This window comes from Triplophysa rosa, linkage group LG19 (genome assembly GCF_024868665.1).
Source record: "Triplophysa rosa linkage group LG19, Trosa_1v2, whole genome shotgun sequence".
Classification (NCBI taxonomy): Eukaryota; Metazoa; Chordata; class Actinopteri; order Cypriniformes; family Nemacheilidae; genus Triplophysa; species Triplophysa rosa.
Genome location: NC_079908.1, coordinates 16,444,581 through 16,464,437, shown reverse-complemented (window position 1 = coordinate 16,464,437; position 19,857 = coordinate 16,444,581). Strand labels below are relative to the sequence as shown.

Here is a 19,857-nt window from a genome sequence, read left to right as displayed (position 1 = left end):
GCATGTAGTGTGGCTCTACACAACCAAACATGCTAATATCAGAGTTCTGGGGTGGTGTGACAATTCTGATTGGTGACGTGATGTTGTTTTGGCAATGCTGGGTGAATGCGGTACAAAAAAACAGAGGTGCGAATACGATTCCTCCTGGTGTGTGACAACTGCTGTCACATCTGTGGGAAAAAGCTCCGCCGAGCTCACATTTTGTCTCAGTGTGACAGGAAATGACTGTACTCCTTACGCAAGCTTGCCCACTCCTCTTTATTTTTCTACAAAAATATTTCACCATATAAAAAACAGATCAGAATTTACATTTTTTGCAACTCAAGTTTTTTACCTTAAATATATATATGTATATGTTTTATATATAGTATATAAGCATGTTGTCCCGATATGATCTGAGTGCACTTTCAGCAGCCCAGGAAATGAGTCAAATATCCTCCCAGTCTGCATTTCCTGTCCTACGCTCTCTGTCCGGAAAAATGTGAATCGGAAAAACAGTAGCAAGAGACAAAATAGAGAAAAAATAATGATCCCTTTATAAACAAAGCTGTAAAATATATTCAGCTGTGATCCAGACATTGTGAATCCAGCGTAAAGCATGCCCTTGATGAACTAAAGAACAGTGGTTTATTATAAAACTGGAGTCAGTTGTAACTCTAAGTAACTGTCATTGCTTAGAACGATGATATCTGTAATGCCGTGATTACAAAAATACAGTCAATATTGAAGATGAGTATAATTGCTTAGACATTTGAAACAGATCAGAGAGCAGGAGAGGGTTATAATAAACAACCTGTAGAATGCTTAAAGGATTATGCATATAGTAAGAAAACAGCCCAAAAGTGCCAAATAAAGAACAAATGACTGGATTTTTAAAGCACTTGGAGTGAGGAAAGGTTAAGATTGTGACTCATGGTACCCCATGATGCCTTTTAACGTCAGCCAATAGGGAGCCCCATTCATTTCTGCATTAGCAATATCACAAATAATTTCTAAGTTTCATTATAATTATGATCATAATTATTACTGAGCCTAGCAATGCCTCAAAATGCTGGTGTTATCTAGCGATATTCGAAAATTATACTTTTTCAAACACAAAACAACTGTCACAAATAATGTAGAATTTTCCAGTTAAAATAAAAACAAACAAAATGATGCGAGCCAATCATTACGTGGATCGAGTTGCTGAGGCCATTCCATCACTCCGGCTGACTAAAGGCAATACCCAATCCTCTCGTTGCTCTCTTCAACCACAGGCTGCCGTCTACTTCATTCCTACAGTGTTTTTGAGTACAGGCCTGTGGCTCTGCCCTCATCAGAGAGGAGCAGAGAGGGAGAGCGCCAGCGTCCAGAGCGGCGCTAACACCCAAGCGGGCGAGAGGGTGAGCCGCAACCCCAGCGGCGAGGCAGAGTCCGAAGTGCACGAACACACCTCGTAGCCATTTTCCGCATGGTCCGCGTGATGCTGGTCGTGGAGCCTGGTGTTTGAGTTATTCTGTGTCTCTGGAGAGTCCGACTGCATTTCGGAACACACCAGCCAGTCTTTGCCGATGGGACGCGGATAACCTGCTTCAACCTCCATATCGCTGCCCGCCACTCGCCAGTACTCCTTTCCCTTGAAGAAATACGATGCACCTGGGCAGAAAGATTGGAAAGAGATGGAAATCAAATAAAAGTTGAATGAATTTTACAGCACTGATTTCATTTTTTTATTTATATTATTGCAACTTTTGTCTGCAATTCCATTTTCAGGTATGAGACCACCTGATGGTGGGATTTGAGACAAAGAGGGGCTTCACGTCCAAATAATTTTTGTAGGATATGCTGGTCTGGAGATAGTCTGTGGCTTGAAAACGTTTAATGTCGTTTTTAATAAACCAATGACAATATTTGGTTATTGATTTGAATAAAAAATATAAAACTTAAAAAAACGAAACATCCTTGAAACAGGATTTAAACCAACGATTTTTAGAGGTACAGAGATTAAATACAGAGGAATTGAATGAATGGAGAGAATGGAGGCCACCATGTTTTGACACTTGATGAAAAACTGTTTCTCTTGTACCCTCTATTGAAAGCTTTACGATCTCTCTCTCTCTCTCTCTCTCTCTCTCTCAATCCATGGGTAAAATTGGCCCTCGGTGCTTCGGTCTCTGAACAGAATCCAGTTGTCGTTCCTCCCCAGGCTGATCGTTTTACCCCCCTTTGGAGACCCGGAACTGTCACTTTAAAGTTTTGGCCGTGCTCTCGCTCTTAGTTCAAACCCCTACGAGCGGAACCAGCGGGGTTGGCAAAGCCTCAGAGGACGACACCTGTCGAGCACATGTTCTCACCCCCGCATGCTGTCTACAGGACCAGCACTGTGGGGAAGAAGATCTGTGTGTGTCATGAAGAGCCTGACAGCATGCCTGTGGTGTGTATTTGGGGACGTGCAGACTTACATTTTATAAAACTGACAGGTCAGTGGGCTGAAAAACTGGTTGATTAGTCTTAAAGGGACAGATCACCCAAAAAATGAATCAGCAGGTTATGCACAACAAAGAAACTTCAGGCAAACTTCATGTTTGCTGTTGAAAGTGATAAAGTTAAAACAAGAAATGCACACTAATGCACTGCATGCTGTCAGCACGCTAGAATCCTCTCAGATATGTTGTCTCATTTAATTCTTCCCTTTCACCAACTACTGGACCAACCTACCCCTCCATACAGTGTGTACATCTAAACGTAAAAGATAATAAACATCAAAAGAAACGTGTGTGCGATGCAACGTGCTGTACGCTTTGATTAAATTTGAGACAGGTTTGATTTGATCAGCCGTGGCATTTCAAACGACCGCTCCTCACTTATAAGACACACGCTGTGTGTGAGACACAGTGGCGTGCATTAGGAATGACAGGACATTATGCTCCTCTCGCCATTTCGTCCACATAGACCTCACAACCGCTGCCATGGCAACCACATAATCAAAACACCTGCATCGGCTAACATCCTCTAAATAATAGAGCTAAATAAAATCAGCTTCTTTCAAGGTGGAGGGTGTCGTTGAATCACGCACATCCCTTCCACTTTGGTTTGCGTGTTAGATTTGAGAATATTGTGCGGATTTAAATCCTGATTTATGAATAAGTTGGATGTGGTACGGTTCTAAGTGATCTTGTCATTGGGGGAAATATAAAATCCTGTCGAAAAGTTACCATCAATGTTCCCTCTAATTTTCGTTCTTGCTGAGCAAAACACTGTAATATACTGTAATGGTATGATATAATATAATGGGCTGAACATTCAGCAACCTGACAAAAACATCTGACGTAGTGACCTACACATCTCTCACAGTATCATAGTTTACAAAGAAACATTATACACGTAAAAAACATTTTAACATTCATTTTTATATTTACCTCGATTAATATATCTTGCTATAGATGTGAATTAAAATCGAATAAAATACTCTTAATAAAACAACTAGTAGGATTTACCTAATTTTTTGTATCAAATTTTATGTACCTAAAAAATTCTGTACAAGAACTTGACACAAAAAATGATAAATCCTACTAGTTGCTGTTATTCAGTGTGAATAAATCACATTTCAATTTATTGCATTTCTAATGTTCTTTTAGTTTGAGTCAGTAAAATAATTAACTAAAAACTAAACTAAAACTGAGATAAAATAAATTCAATCTGTATAGCAACATAAAAAAAGTACATAACAAAATTGCTAAAAACGAAACTAAAATGAACGTGAATCTAAAAGTAAAATCTAATTCAAAATAGCAATAAAGCTACAATAAAAAAAACTATAACTGTGATATTTACATATTAACTGTATCAAATTTGGATAAAACCTCTAGTTGGGGGTGTTTGACTTTTATTTTAACAAACAAACAAAAAAACCCAGAAATAGAACAAACGACACTACGTGTGTCAGGATGATAGTTGTTTAATATTTGAAATGTATCTAGCGGTGATTCATTAAAGTGTCATTTTTCTGCCTTCCTCAGGATAACCCATAAAACAAAGAGGACAGTGCTAATCTCATACATAAACAAGTGTTGCTTTCTCTCCAGCATCAGGTCTATATCTACACATTATCACACAAGCAATAAAAGAACTTAGACAGAACTAGAACACTTACTATCAGACCATCGCATGGCATCGTCCAATTGTGGTGGGATTCCCTTCCAGAGCGCCGTGTCTTTAGGGTATCCGAGGTCCATCCGTCGCAAATGGTCGTCGTAACGCCAGTACTGGTTGTCCTTGAAGAAGTACGTCTTCTCGTTGTGCAGCCAGACAAACACTGCGTCCACCCCTTCCACGGGCAGGCCAAAGTCACTGACAGGCCGTGGATAGCCTTCCTCGACATTATTGTCCTTGAACACCCAATATTTCCCTCCTGGAGAGGTGCGAGAGAAGAATTTCAACAGCTTGTTGTGAGGTGGTGAAATCTGAAAGGCTTTCTTCACCAGCGTCTCATTGGAAAACAGACCTGCTGTGAAATGCATTTAAGTGCTCTATATACAACACCCGTTCTTTTATAGGGCTTAAAACGCTCTCGTATTATAACCTTTGAAGGGCGGCGTGTGCTTTATTGCCTTCTCTTATTAAAAATGACATTTACATATCTCGAGAGCTTTACATCGCAATCATTTCAAGAATTTGCTTTGGGGAGTGTTTACGCTCCAGGGAGCATTTGGTTTGAAATGATGTAATGCAATAACCAAACAATCATCTGTCACAAATGGAATATTGAATATATATTTTTTGCCTTGTGTCAAGATGTGTGAGAGCTATTAACTGTAAAATTTCCAAGAAAGCAATAGGGACAACCGCAACTTGGGTTTAGAGGTAAATATACAAAAGTATGAACAATGCCTGCCCTAGAAAGCTGATAAATGATTCATTCGAAGCACATACCTTTAAAGAAGACTATTTTATGGTCTCCAGGTCTTTCGTAAACAGCATCCACACTGTCCAGGTTGGCAGGCAGACCCCTCCAAAACCGATGAATCTGAGCTGGCCGTAGTGACACCAAGTGCTTCTCGCGTGTCAGACGCCAAAAATACTTCCCTGATGAGAGATTTCAGAATATTGAAGACTGAGTATTTGAAAGAATAAAAAGTAAGCCATGGTACTACTCTGTGCTCCTTCAAGATGCATAAAAGACAAAAATGAACATTCTGTCATCATTTACTCACCCTCATGTCATTTCAAACCTGTTTTAGGCTTCTTTCATCCGCAGAACACAAAAGAAGATATTTTGAAGAATGTTGTTAACCATTCACTTGCATCGGTTTTGTGGCCATACAATAGAAATGACTGTTAAGAAACTTTCTTCAAAATAACTTCTTTTGTGTTCTGCAGAAGAAAGAAAGTCATACAGGTTTAAATTGAGTAAATGATGACAGAATTTTCATTTTTGGGTGAACTATCCCTTTAAAAGTTAAGAAATGTGTACATGCCCGGAAAAATGGGTAGGAGGAGCAAATATAGCAGCACATAAACTCTTTCTGCGTCTTGAGATATCATGAGTTCCAGTATGAAACTAATCCACTATATTTAGCACTTATTTACCTGCCGTTCAGCAATAAGCATGAATATTCATGAGGCAAGTTAATAAGGTTTATAATGTGTCCCACCCACGTTTCGGATCGGTTCCAGACCCATCTTTGATTTTCATAAAACCCTTTTGAAGTAGAAACTGAAGGATGTGTACATCGTGAATGGTCAATTACTGAGTCAGGACTTTCAGGTTTTTATACCTTTGAAAAAGAAAGCCTCCCCTCGAATCTGGGCAACAGCATCAAAGTGACTAGTGCATCGGTCAGGGGCGTCACGGGCAGGTCTGAAAGAACAAGCAAAAAGAAAAGAATTGAAAGACAACTTTGAAGACATGGCTTTGTAAAGAGTGTGGATGTATAGCACTACGAGTGTTTGCGTCGCTGTACGAATGATTCGCCTTGATGTGGTAATGCGGCCAAGTTTCATTACATGGCTCTCAGTATAATTTGTTTGTGCATGCAATCCTGATTTTATTTTGCTAAATAATATTACGATGGAGTTATCGTTAGTTATTCCCGTGAACCATAGCAAAGAAATAATCGACAACGATCTGTCAGCCAATCAGAATCAAGCATTCACTAATGTCATTTGATACTTTATCAATATCTGTGTACAAAAGCTTTTGCCGTGCTGTATATAAGCAGGCGAGTGCAGAACAGCCTGACCATGTGCTTTGCTTTAAAGACCAGACAAATCAAGGGAGATGTTATCACCTGCGATGGAAGTGTCTGAACGTGTTATTCTCATGGCTAATGACTGACTTAGAACTCTGACGTGGCTGGCTTGCTAATGATGGAGCAATTACAGCGACAGAGCTTCTTTTGTGAGCGGGAACTCGGTGACACTTTATTAACAAAGATCTTCATTCACAGCTTATTAGACGAACGCTCTGAGAGGAATATATTACTGACCTTTGTCAAACTAAATCTACCTGTCGTACATGTCTGCCGGGAGGAGGCAAGCGGAGAGGTGCGCGCTGAACTTACTTACGCTTGCTTACTTAGAATCGGTAATTGAGTCTGTAATTTGTGTCATTTTGATATTTGCCTCAGGATGGCTGGGTCCGGTGCAATTTTGAAGTCCAGACATACTCTCAACTCCTGACCTACGGACCTCTGCGATTTTGAATATTGAAGACATGCAGACCTGAGGAATGCGTGTTTTGTTTGCGAGTGGTTTTTGTACTCACGGGATCGTGGATCTGTTTTCCGGGAGGTCAAGCAGGACGGGAGGTTCGGCCGTTTGGGAGGGGTCATCAGGTTGGACTGTGTGCGATACTGAGTCCCGAACACCTGACAAAACAAGTAAAGATAAGTCAAACGTGCGCAAAAATGCTTGCAAAAAAACCACACGCATTTAAAGGTCCAGTGTGTCATTTTTTTGAGGATCTATTGACAGAAATGCAATATAATATACATATGCAATATATATAACTATGTCTTCAGAGGTGTAAGAACACCTTACATAATGAAGCTTAATAATGTTTGTATTACCTTAGAATGAGCTATTTCTATCTACATACACCACGGGTCCCCTTACATGGAATTCGCCATGTTGTTTCTACAGTAGCCCTAAACGGACAAACTGCTCTACAGATCACATTTTGTAAATACTTTATCTCCTTCGGCAAGGAAGGGAAAACGTGACGACATCTTAGTCCTGTCTCAGCCACCGTAGTGCTTCAAAAGGAAGGGGTGGAGTGAGCCATTGGTTGCAATTCACAACCTCACCACTAAATGCCGCTAAATTTCATACATGGGACCTTCAAAGGTTCACTATTTAATTTCTTGACTTTTGGACAAACCCCATTACATTCACGTAATTACTCAAAGATATAAAATACCTTCTGATTGTCAGAAAATGAGTCATAAAAAATAATGTGCTTATGTAACACCATTAAAACATTAAAGTAATCCAACAAATTTCCCAGTCAGCCTTTTAAAACACATTCTGAGAAACGTCAATCGGCTCTGTGACTTTTAATTAATTTGACACAAAGCTTTGGTATTTAACTCCTAACATTTAACATTTGCTCTCAGATTACATTATACATGGATTTATTAAACGTTATTAAAATGCGTGGCTAGCCCACACCTGCTACTTTTAGCTAGAACAGAGATGCAGGGCTTCTGGTCTTGTCTCTGAGCCCATCTCTGTCCCTCCATCCACATCCAATGGTCCTCTCTTATCTCCTCGCCTCCCACATGAGTGTTTACACAGCAGAGTGTGGCATTCTGCATGTTCATCAGCGGGGCCCGAACCGCGGTGACGACCAATTAATCCCGCTCTCCTCGTCTGGCTCAACACAGGCGTGTAATTAAATCAATAGTGCCCTAATACAAGCCAAATCACTTCTGCACGCCGCTTCCCTTGCTTGTGGCTTGTTTTATCGCCTGGTGGGATCCCAGAAAAGGGCAGCTCGCAGAGGGGGCATGTGGTGCCAATCATTGCGAATTACAGGGGGGCACTTGACATGAAGACAAGCGTGTGAGTGGGTTTATTTAGTCATACAGGTTTAAAATGACAACAGGGTGAGTAAATAATGACAGAATCTTCATTTTTTGGGTGAACTATCCCTTTATCCCTTTAAGTGCCCTAATAACAGGAGACAAATGGTTGACATACAATAGCTCAATTGAAAAGTCCCTGATACACACATACTGATAAAAAATGATAAACCTTGAATGCACTGTAAGCATTCTTTTGTTGCACAAATTGCTATTGTTTTCCCCTACTTTGTACGTCGCGCTTTGGATAAAAGCGTCTGCTAAATGACTAAATGTAAATGTAAGTGATGTACTGATGCACGCACTTATTCTAAAACCAACATACACATTCCTAGGAGTTAGGAAACTCATTTAAAGTTGTCCGAAGACCCCATGAAGTAGTTTGTAGTGCACAACTGAGTGATTGAACCAAACTCTCTGTTTACACACAATTTGCCATCTACAGTATGTGTTTGTCTTCCACACAGTGTCTTCGATTTGTCCGCTTGTCACTTTCTGCTTTCCCAGAAACAATTCAGAGATATCAGAGATTCAGAGAGTGATTGAGGATCTTTGCTCCGGCAGTCCGCCGCCCTGTCTGTTTACAGCTAACTGATGAAGATAAAGCAGGTGTTGGAGTACACAGAGAAGACCTGACCTGTTCTTACCGTAAAGTTGCCAAACCCGAACCTTGTCCTCGTACGGGAGGTTGTACTTCAGCGGGTCGCCCACCGGCCCCTGGTAGTACGGACGCATGATGGATTCAATGGTGGAGGTGTGAGCGAGCCCGATAGCGTGACCGAACTCGTGCACGGCTACAGCGAACAGATCCATCCCGTGTGAATCTGATGGGAAGAAGACAAATCGGAGAGTTTAAATTGTTTTCTTCATAACAACAGCCTGGAAGAAATGTTTTATTGCATTAGGAGTTACTTTAAATGATATTATATACAATATTATACATCACAGTTGAAATTATGTAATGGAGTTAATGTTCAGTTCCGTTTTATTTAACATAATTCAACTTGTTCAACATAACAGATGGCCCTTCTGGAAACTATGCGGAGTCTATGCGGAAAGCTCTGTTGTACAACATGGTAGCTGGTTTTTAGCTGGACCAAACCGATCATTAGCTAACAAACCAGCTGGTCACATCAGTGGAAAACTGCTCATTCTGGTTTTTGGAAGATGGTAACTGGCTAACCAGCTCGGACCAGCACATATCCAACTTGGACATCCAGACTCCAGATGCCATGTTCCAAAACACAGCGAACAGAATTTCCAGCAGGGATTTTTCCCAAAAAATTTGGGCAAGCTAAATAACAGGAGACACAAATGGTTGACATACAATAGCTCAATTGAAAAGTCACTGATACACACACATACTGATAAAAAAATAATAAACCTTGAATGCACTGTAAGCATCTTTGGATAAAAGTGTAAATGAAATTATGAGTAAAGGGCTTTCTTGTGGACCACAAAACTCAGACAATTTGATTTTTGAAGAATCTGATGAGAAATGTTTATGTTCATATTAAATCTGTAATGTATCTTGGCCATCATCACACCACATGTGGAGATCTTTTCTAAAACACATAGGGTGCCACATAAGATCACTTACGCTCTCCATTTCTCACACTGCTGTCTAGTCCCAAAAATGAATATTCTGTAATCATTTACTCACCCTCGTGTCATTCAAACCTGTATGACTCTCTTACTTCTCGGGAACACAAAAGTAAAAATGTTTGATGAATGTTAATAACCGAACAATGGCAGTAACCATTCACTTCTATTGTATGGACACAAAACTGCAAGTCAAATGGTACAGCTGTTGCGTGGTTACCAACATTCTTCAAAACATCTTCTTTTGTGTTCTGCAGAAGTAAGAAAGTCATACAGGTTTAAAATAACAAGAGGGTGAGTAAATGATGACAGAATTTGCCTTTTTCTCTTTAAAACAAAAACAAAAGCAATCTTTGTTCTATCCTATAAAAGTAACCCCTTAATTCCATGTTTCAAAAAGGACCCATCATAAAACATCCACTGCAATTATGTCCTCAAAAACATGGTGATTAAATTAACAATAGTTCAGGATGTCCAGAGACACTGTCATTCAACACATCAACACAATGAGCCGGTGATTGATGGGGAGGTGCGTGTCATTAAATGTAGCTCACCTTTTTCATTATCCCTGCGCTCTCTTTAGTACAAAGACAAATCTGAGCAACGCAGCCGGCCATAGAAACATTTACACTTTTCTGTTAAATGGCCCCAAGAGATGGCAACATAAAAGCAGTCAGAGCCATGAAAGTGTCATTGGAATCGATGGAACGGAGAAAGCGGGAAATGGAAGGAAATACAGATATTTAGATAGATAAACTGAAAGAGACAAAGGAAGGTTGGGAACAGCCTTGAGATCTACAAGCTGTGGGAATGTCGAAAACCGTGACAGTTCCGGTTTGTAAAAGCATAACACAGCTAGACAAGCTTCTTGAGCGAGAGGATTAAACCTGTGACTTTTTTATTAAGATTACGGCTCTGAATGAGCCAGGTATCACTGCCGGGTCCTCGGCACCCTCGTGCAGGTATGTCTGCTTTTGCATTAGCATTATGCACTTATACAATAGGAATACAAGCTTTTAGGAGCACAACGATAACAATCCTATGCCGTACATACTTTGAGGAAAACTCACATGACTATTGTAGAGAAACAGAACGAGTAGTATGAATACTAAATTGAAGCTGAAATCTGTAAATTTAGCCTAGAATGAATATCCTTGATACCATATTATTGTAGTCAGTACTTTTAAAACAATGTACTGTGACAAAGTTCAAAACCATATTGACTCAATGTGACTTAAAAACGATTTGTTAATTAAATGTCCAATTAGTAATTTTTTCGTTTTTGTAAATGCGTTATCTCCTTCGGCAAATAAGCGAAAATTAGACAACATCTTAGCCCTGTGTCAGCCGCCGTAATGCTTCGAAAGGGAGGGGTGAGCGGTGGAGTGAGCCATTGGTTGCAATTCGCAACCTCACCACTAGATGCCGCTAAAATTTCATACACTGGACAAATAAAGAAATAAAGCACAGTATGATTGTCTCTTTTTAGTTGTAAATGTAAAATGTTCCATAGGTCTTTAAGAAAACTGTGTAAACATCAAAAGGGGCATGAATTTACATTGGATTAAACCCTGATAGTCATATATATGAAGCCCAGCACACGCCTCTGCTGTTTGGTTTGAAACCACCGTATCTCATCGCTCGAGGCTGATTTATTTAGCACAGACCAGGATTCATCCAGATGAACTTTGTGTCGCTCGGAGTGCAAAGGAGGAGATGCGGCAGATGACAGATGGATCCAAAGCAATCTGATTACACTGGAAGACATCTGGTAAATCGAGCGGCCTCAGGCACCGAGCTGAAGGTGTCTGTCAGAGATGCTGGGGAAGTAAATGAGTGTAAACAATATTTTTAAGACGGGAATTTACATTGGTGTGTCACCAGCCTGGTGCTGGATTTCTAATGATTGCTCGAGCTGAGGTTACGGATTCGCGAAACCTCCTGTTTGGTGTGTGTTTTGGCTTATCTGATCAGAATGGTATTAACGTCAGCGAGGCATAGATAGAAGGCTGATGATTTCCTAAAATAACTTTCTTTATAAAGGTTAAAAGCGTTTTCTCCTGCAAGATGTTGAGTAGGGAAAGTCAACGTCTGGTGACAGGCAGCTCAACGAAATGGGCAATAATGGGCATTTTGTCACGCACGCAAACACATACACACGCATTAAGCGTGAGAATTTTATCAAAAAACCACCTGTTTAATGAGGCTTTTGTTTTGGCCACAATCATCCGTCTGCATTAGCGAGCAACCAGTGGAGGCATAATTAATAAAAGCAATCTGCCTGCTGTCATGATAACAAAGTAGCTCCTCCAGTTCCACTCATCTGACCCATGGGAATGCCAGCCGCCTCTGCTGCTGCGCAACAAGTACGAGGATACCCGCCATCTCAAATGAAGCATTTCAGATTTTTGTCTAGTCTCAATTAAGAATTGATTACGCTGTATACATAAAAGAACTTCCTCTTTCCTGTTTCTTGCTGTCGCATCAAAGAAGAGACTTCTTCAGTTCTGTCACGAACAATTCGCTTACAGTCCTGCAGACTGTAAGGAGGGAAATTGTGATTACACACCCGCTTGTTTGCATGATAAGAGCAGTCTTAGGGTGTGTTCATACATGCCATGTTTGGTTCGATTAAAACGAAATCTGGTGCGATTGCTGAAATTTGTGCGGTTTATTTGTGTAAGTGTGAACGCTGCCACCCAAACCCTAGTGCGCAACAAACAAGCGGACCGAGACCTCTGAAAATGATGGATCTCGGTCCACCTTCGAACGAACTCTGGCACGGTTCGATTGAAATATGAATGCAACACGGACCAATGGCATCTAACCGAACCAAAAACAGGAAGTGATTTGGTAATATAAAAGGAGTGTTTATTAGATATGTGCTTGCGCATGTAACGGAGGAATTCCTGGCGCCGTTTTGACTGCATTAAACACTTCATGAACTAGAAGTATGAATGCACCCTTAAAGAAGAAGATTAAAGGCAAAAGTATTGTCCGCGTCCGCAAGCCGCCCGCGTGACGTAATTTTTGTCATCAGGAGGGTCAGCGGTCATCCGCGTGGTCTCAAAAAATGGGCTGCACGCGGACAAGACACGTACAACAGCGCATGCGCAAACATTTTTGGAATCGTATTGCTCATGTGTTGAACTCGTCTGTCCATGCGTATCCGCGATGAGTATGCTCAAGAAGCTGTGCGGGCGCATTTCTCTGCGAGACGGACACGGAAAGTCAAGTATACCTGGCCCTTAAGGTATGAGAAATCTGCTGAGCCTCAGGTATGCATTCTCTGACCTTACAATTTTTCTGGCGGTATCTCGTCGCTGGAAAGCAATGCATCATGGGATTGTTTCAGTGTCAAGAGGTAAAAACCCAAAGGCCTTTTTCCACAAACATATAGGAGTTCACATGTGAATTGATTATCAAATCGATTAATCAATTGCAAAATCAATGTTTATATAATATGTTTGAGTGGTGTGAATATTTTTAGGTGTTTTCAAATACACAAACATACATATATGTATGTATGTATATATTTCAATACAAAAACATAAATAAGAACCATGTGTAAAATATATGTTTTTTTATATAACAAATTATATTTTAATATAAATTAATATATATTTATGTAAATATTTGTTATAAACACACATGTGTATATAAATATACACAACAACACACACACTTATTTGATATAAACACAAACATTTATTTTGAAATGTATTAATCACGAATAATCGATTTGACAGCCCTAGAAAATTTGACACCCTAAATTTAGCTTAAAAATAAACTTTATTAAATGACAAACAAAAGCTTCAGCTTGTGATAGCATGAAGAAACTGAATTAAAAATACAATTTTTTAAAATAATGAATACATTTTAAAATACATTTGTGTGTGGGGAGGTCATGTAGTAAGTTACTCCCCAAACTGTTCATGTTTCAAACTCAACTGAAGCTCAAAATATAAAACACGCCACCTGCGCTTGTCTCAAAATACTTCTAGTAACCTGACGACAGTCTCGGAGGATAGACGGAAAGCCAAAAATAACAGGTGAATCAGGATGAGAGGATTTTTGAACGATGTGAAGTTCTTGGGCTGGTTACAATGGCGCATAATGAATAATCTCTGGTGATGATGAGAGGGGGGTACTTGACAACCACATGGAGGACCAGGTTGCAGGTGGTGTGGTCTTTAGATGGACAGTTAATTAATTGAAAACATGGAAATGGCTGTGATATGATGAAGGGTCAGAAAAACACACACAGAGATAAGGAGGAGAGAGATGCTCAGGTGCGTTTGTCAAGACAGTGTGAGAGGGTGGTTAAAGGCTCAGGACTTTTGAGGGGGGTTTCCTCTTCATCAAACCCTCGTATTACAAGTGCACCTGCCAAAGGGCTATGCAAACAGCTGCTCGTCTGTTGGGGGGTCTAATTGGGGCAGACTCCACTGCTGTCCAATCCCAGCGGGGCTTCACTGGCTGGGCAAGTTTCTGTATTGGGGACCCCATCTGGTCCCCATTCTAATTATTAGACCCGTGACTATCACAGCCTCTAAGGAAACGTGAGCATCTTTTGGATTAAAGGTGCATTGTGGAAGCTCAATCATATTAATAACGTATGTATGTAATGAATTCATTTCATCAATATGCATATTCCCTTGGATTCAAACCCATGACCTTTGCACTGTTGACACAATGCTCTACCAGAACACACAATAATTTAATTAAAAACAAAACACTATTGTTTAAGATGTATATTAATCTAAACTGCAAAACTTTGTACAGGATGTACAAAGGATGGATGTACATTATAGATGATCAACAATCAATTAACACGTGGTACTCAAACTAGCGCCCCCTGGTGGTAAGTGACACAAAAGAAATTGACGACTAAAATGTTTTATAAATGTTAATAAATGATAATATACATGTAGTTTTAATATAGTTTAACATATTATAATTTTATGCATAACGTTTTATATCACTACAATGACAGCAATAAAATAATTATTTAAAATGATACATTTTAATAATACAAACTTATTGTGGTATGCATGCGATTTTCTTTGGCGGTGAGTAGGTGGTACATGGAATGTCTAATTTGATCGAAGTTAATACTTGATCTAAAATGTTTGAGAACCACTCAGTTAACATATTAATGAATATTATTGATATTAGTTCGATCTAAAATAAGTATTCATTTTAAACCTGGGTAAATAACTGTAACACAAAAAAACCTTCCGTACTGCTGATATACGTACAATACAATGACAATTATGCACTCTTCTGATGCAACAGAAGCAGATATTGTAACAAACAAACGCATTCACACCCTCACCTGGTGACCTAAAGGTCCAGGCCTCATCATCATCAAAGTGTGTGTCACCGGCTGTAAATCGTTCTCCAGGAAAAAAGGCGTGGGCTACCGTGCCACCGGGTCCATCGAAAGGGTAGCCGTCATTATGGTCCGCTTTGGTGAAGTCAATCTGGATGTCGGCCTCGTTGCCTGCCACCTCATGGAAGTTGAGTGGGGCGATGTCACTCCACACCTTCAGGGCGTAGTACATGAGCGCACGGACAGTGTCACGTCCCAGAAGCACTGACTCCTTAGGAAACGTCCTCACCCTGTGAGCGCAAAAACAAAGGTGTTTGTTTTAAGATCTGTCTGGAGCGATATGATCAAAAGAAGACTCTGATTTTGCGACTACGTACAGTACATTGCTTTCTATATCAGTGTCATGTTAACAAAATAATGGAATAATATAATCTCAATAAAAATAAATAAATAAAAATCTCAAAAAATGTTAAAGACGATAGATCAGTACTAGGGCTGCTTGACTATGACAAAAATTAAAAACAATTTTGCTCAATGTTGATATCACAATTATTTAACACGATTACTCATTGACTCAAAAAAACCTCTAAACAATAGATAAATTATTAATAAACAATTATCGACAAACTTGTCAAGCTAACAATATAAAAAAATAAAATATAAACGTAAAAGTAGATCAAAACATGCATGAATTCAAATAAAATAAAATAACACGCAAGTTGTGAAAAGCACTTTACAATTTAAAAAAAGACTTGTAAAATGCATTGCTGTGGACTGTAGTTTAGTGACAGACTTATAAAACGTACAAAAAATTTGACAGACCAAGTATTAATTCACATACATATATGTGACCCTGGACAACAAAACCAGTCTTATGGGTCAATTTTTCATAATCTGAAAGCTGAATAAATACACTTTCTATAGATATATGAGTTGTTAGAATAGGACAATATCTGGCTGAGATACAACTGTTTAAAACTCTGGACTCTGAGAGCGCAAAAAAATCAAAATATTGAGAAAATTGCCTTTGAAGTTGTTAATCAGAGGCACTGTGGCAGACCATCCACTCACAAAAATAAAGTTTTTATATATTTAAGGTAGGAAATTTACAAAATATCTTCATGGAACATGATCTTTACTTAATATACGAATGATTTTTGGCATAAAAGAAAAATCAATCATTTTGACCCACACAATGTATTTTTGTCTTTTACTAAAAATGTTCCCGTGCTACTTAAGACTGGTTTTGTGATCCAGGGTCACATATATGTAATGGATATATACATATACTGTATATACACCCGCACATGCGCACTATTTGTTAATTTGTTCACAGTCATATTCAGTATGTACACATGTGAAACAGCATCTTAAAATAGACAATAATCCTTACAGTACCAAAGACACATGAACAATTCTTAGACGTGCGTAAGTAGAACGAGACATGCATCAGACTGTCTGGCTGCTTAAAAACAGCCCTGAAAGCCCTCTGCCGTCTCTTTCTAATATAAACTAACACTCAGATTGATGTCTGTTGGTAAAACACTGGACCAACACAAACTCTGTCAACCTTTTTTCTTCTGTGTTCCAGTCAAGGTGGTTGGAAGACAAGCAAGAGTGGTATGAAGGTCCGCTACACCTCACAATCACAGTAATCGCTTCCTCCAAGGGCAATTTGAGTAAGTACGGAGACAAATCGATGAGAAATTAATTTCGGAGTGCCTGCTCTTGTAAGTGCCAAGTAAGAAGTGTGCCCTCTGCACCGCATACACTTATCCGTCCCGCACCCAACGTCAGTTCCAGCCGTTCCATTCCTTTCCCAGAACATTGACTTTCCCAGTGCAGTTATTAGGGCACTTGGGTGCTGGTAGCATGGCAATTTATGGCGTATTGCTTGTGGCTGCTTAAGGTCAGCATGTAAAATCATGTTCTGTGAGGATAAAGGGTGGTAATGTGATGAGTTTTCAGTGGGTTGGTGTGAATGGAAATGCAGGGCATGCACAATGACAGCATGTCAGGGTCAGTGCTGGCCACAGATGGATTTAAAATGAGTTAAGTGACCTCTCGGTGTACTAATCTGCTGTATGTGATGTGCTACATTGTACATTAATACATCATACCCTATTTCTCTTCTGCTTGACTTACTTTAGATATGCAGTGAAAATTGATAGTATTCCAGATATCAACTAAGCAATGCAACATGAACCTTGAAGAATTGAATGGGAAATGATATGTGGTTTAGAGGGATAGTTTACCCAAAACACTAATTCACCGTCCCATTGTTCGAAACATGTATATGACTCTTTCGTATGTGAAAAACAAAAGAAGATATTTTGAGAAATGTCTTAGTGTGTCCATACAATGGGTGCCGATGTCGTTTGGTTTCAAATGTCCCTCAAAATATCTTCTTTTGTGTTCTGCAGAAGAAAGAAAGTGATACAGGTTTGGAATGACATGAGAGGGAGTAAATGATGAAAGAATTAGCATTTTTGGGTGAACTATCCCTTTAAGATCTGGACTGGTTACCAAAAGGTTGCTTTTCAAACAAATAGTGCCAACACCAAAATGAGTTTCATGTTGAAATCGAAAGCAAGGAAGGAACCTGGAAATAAGGTAAACATAAATGCTTTGGTCAGCTCATGGGATTCAACATCCCTCCTCAGCCCATTTTTCCAAATCTAAGATCATATATTGTGTTGGTTATCCAAGGCATTTAATTCTGAGTTTCTTCTCGCCGGGTAGGCTGACTAACAAAGCAATGTTAGGAAAGTCCCACAGAGCTACAATTTTTACACTTTTTTATCAATTTACCTACAGTACAGACAGCCAATAAGCTATACAATTGTTATCAATAGTAAATCATCAATTTATCATTCCCCCCACATTAAGCTTTTAAGAGGACTCATGCATCATCTACTGTAAGAACAGGTAAGAGTAAAGATACGCAGTTTGGGTGTCCCTGCAATTTTTTCGATTTTCTTACGCATTGCATACTGTCTCACTGAAACTTCTTGTCAGAACAAGTTTGCGTGAATAAGTTCACAGTCTCTGGCCCAAAGTACAAAGACCTTACGTGAGGTCATTTGGGAAATTCAGGTAGGTAGGGAAGGGGCTATGAATCTCAAGCGTAATTTTATATCCATTCTCCCTATAATGTGCCCTCGGCAGGGTTTCAATGACGATGACTTTAAATTGGTGAATAATCAAGGCTGCTTTTTCATCCGTCTCGTCTGGCTCTCATACAGGTACTAGTTGTGTCGGCTGACCAAAAAGACTGAAAAGTGCCTGCGGAAAGATTGGCCATCCCAGCGGTGCATAAATGTTGAGCTTTAATTTTCAATCACAATCTCCGCCTTTGTCTCCATGTGATACAAGACTGATTAGATGGGCGAGAAAAGGATGAAAAGAGAGAAAATAGCAAATAGAAATCAGGGCAACGGGCTTAAAAGACTCATTTCCTCTTTTCTGTCCTAATTCTCACTGTGTGCCTGACCCCTGCAGTTCAGCCTGCAGTTCAGTGGCCCAGATTCACCATTTATCGTATGTTAATCACACATTAAATCAATCTTCACAACCAGGAACTGAGAGTGATATTTTAAAGATCTCTCGATTTTATTATTATGATTATTAAAAAAAACTGTGATTTAATTGAATAATTGTGCCATCTGCATGTGGTGCGTGCTTCAGATTAAAGGGACATTCCTTTATTCAGCCTGCCATTTAATATCACTTTAATATAATACTGAATTAATATTACTAGTACTTCTACTACTACTAATAATTCAGTATTATATTAAACTTAACTGGGTTCCAAAAATAAGACTGAGAACTTATTACAAAAACACTTTTAAGAAATTTTATTTTAAGAAAAAAGGCATCGTTGCAAGTTTGTCTCTTAATGTGAATTAGGAGTGTCACAATATACTGGTATTGACAATATATGGGATATTAAAAACATACAATTATTTAAATCGCGTTAAAGCCACAATATGGAATATTTGGACCGCTACATGGCGCACTTTCGAAACAACAACAAAAGGCGAAGCTAAATGACGTTATGTAGGAGAGTGGAATTATGGGACATGTCGTTTTTACCATCCAGAGGCGTATGGAGATCGCCCATCATGTTCACGGACGAGGTAATGAATGAATTTTATTTTATGTCAACGTAATGAATTAGCTTGCAAGAAACGTGGAATGTAATGCTACGTTAGCCCGCGACTGATATTGGACTTTGTCAATTGATTTGGTAGCGTAATGCTACACAGTTTTACGTGTTTCAAACAGTCATACAGTCGTCGTTTAAAAAGTAAATTTGAACGAAGCCACAGTATTTACAATGTAAATTTACATTGTACAATTTACATATTTTTGTGCGACATATAGTGTATTTCATAGGGTAACTGCATTCATAACTATTCAAATAATCTGTGCATGTGTATTTCGTGACAATAAAAAAAATGTGCTTACCTGTCTATTAAAACACATGCGAGAGCGGAGTCTGTGTCGAGTCCAAGTTGGTCGCGAAGCTCTCTCCATTTAGAAAACGCCACGCCGATATTAATCCTTGTTTTATTTCTTCATTTGTCCACAAGCCTGCTTGCCTCATTTGGCCAACGTTTACGCTTTTGTGGGTTTCCTTTACTCGCCAAAGAGTAATCGTGATCCATAATAACAGAACAACAGATGCTGCGTCCCAGATGCTGTATTACCACTTACGCATTTGCGTGTTGCCGTAGTTTCTACAACCGGAAACTGCGGGTAGTGCGGAGCAGCGGATATTAAGTCACTGATATGCGACAAATACAAGGGAGACAAGGGACGGGCCATTATTTTAAATAGGAATTTCTCTGGATT

The 19,857-nt window shown here is 39.4% G+C and overlaps 1 protein-coding gene across 1 annotated transcript in view; it reads right to left on the bottom strand.

Annotated features, from left to right (window-relative positions):
• Positions 1 to 249: 249 nt before the first annotated feature.
• The window catches only part of mmp17a (matrix metallopeptidase 17a), a 55,756-nt gene continuing 36,148 nt past the window's right edge, over positions 250 to 19,857 (bottom strand). The window contains exons 4-10 of the mRNA XM_057361146.1: positions 15,004 to 15,290; positions 8,711 to 8,887; positions 6,746 to 6,848; positions 5,757 to 5,839; positions 4,912 to 5,064; positions 4,133 to 4,390; positions 250 to 1,635 (exon numbers count right to left, since the gene is read on the bottom strand). Coding sequence (XP_057217129.1) covers positions 1,316 to 1,635; positions 4,133 to 4,390; positions 4,912 to 5,064; positions 5,757 to 5,839; positions 6,746 to 6,848; positions 8,711 to 8,887; positions 15,004 to 15,290 — 1,381 coding nt within the window. The 3' untranslated portion in view covers positions 250 to 1,315. The remainder of the gene's footprint in view (positions 1,636 to 4,132; positions 4,391 to 4,911; positions 5,065 to 5,756; positions 5,840 to 6,745; positions 6,849 to 8,710; positions 8,888 to 15,003; positions 15,291 to 19,857) is intronic.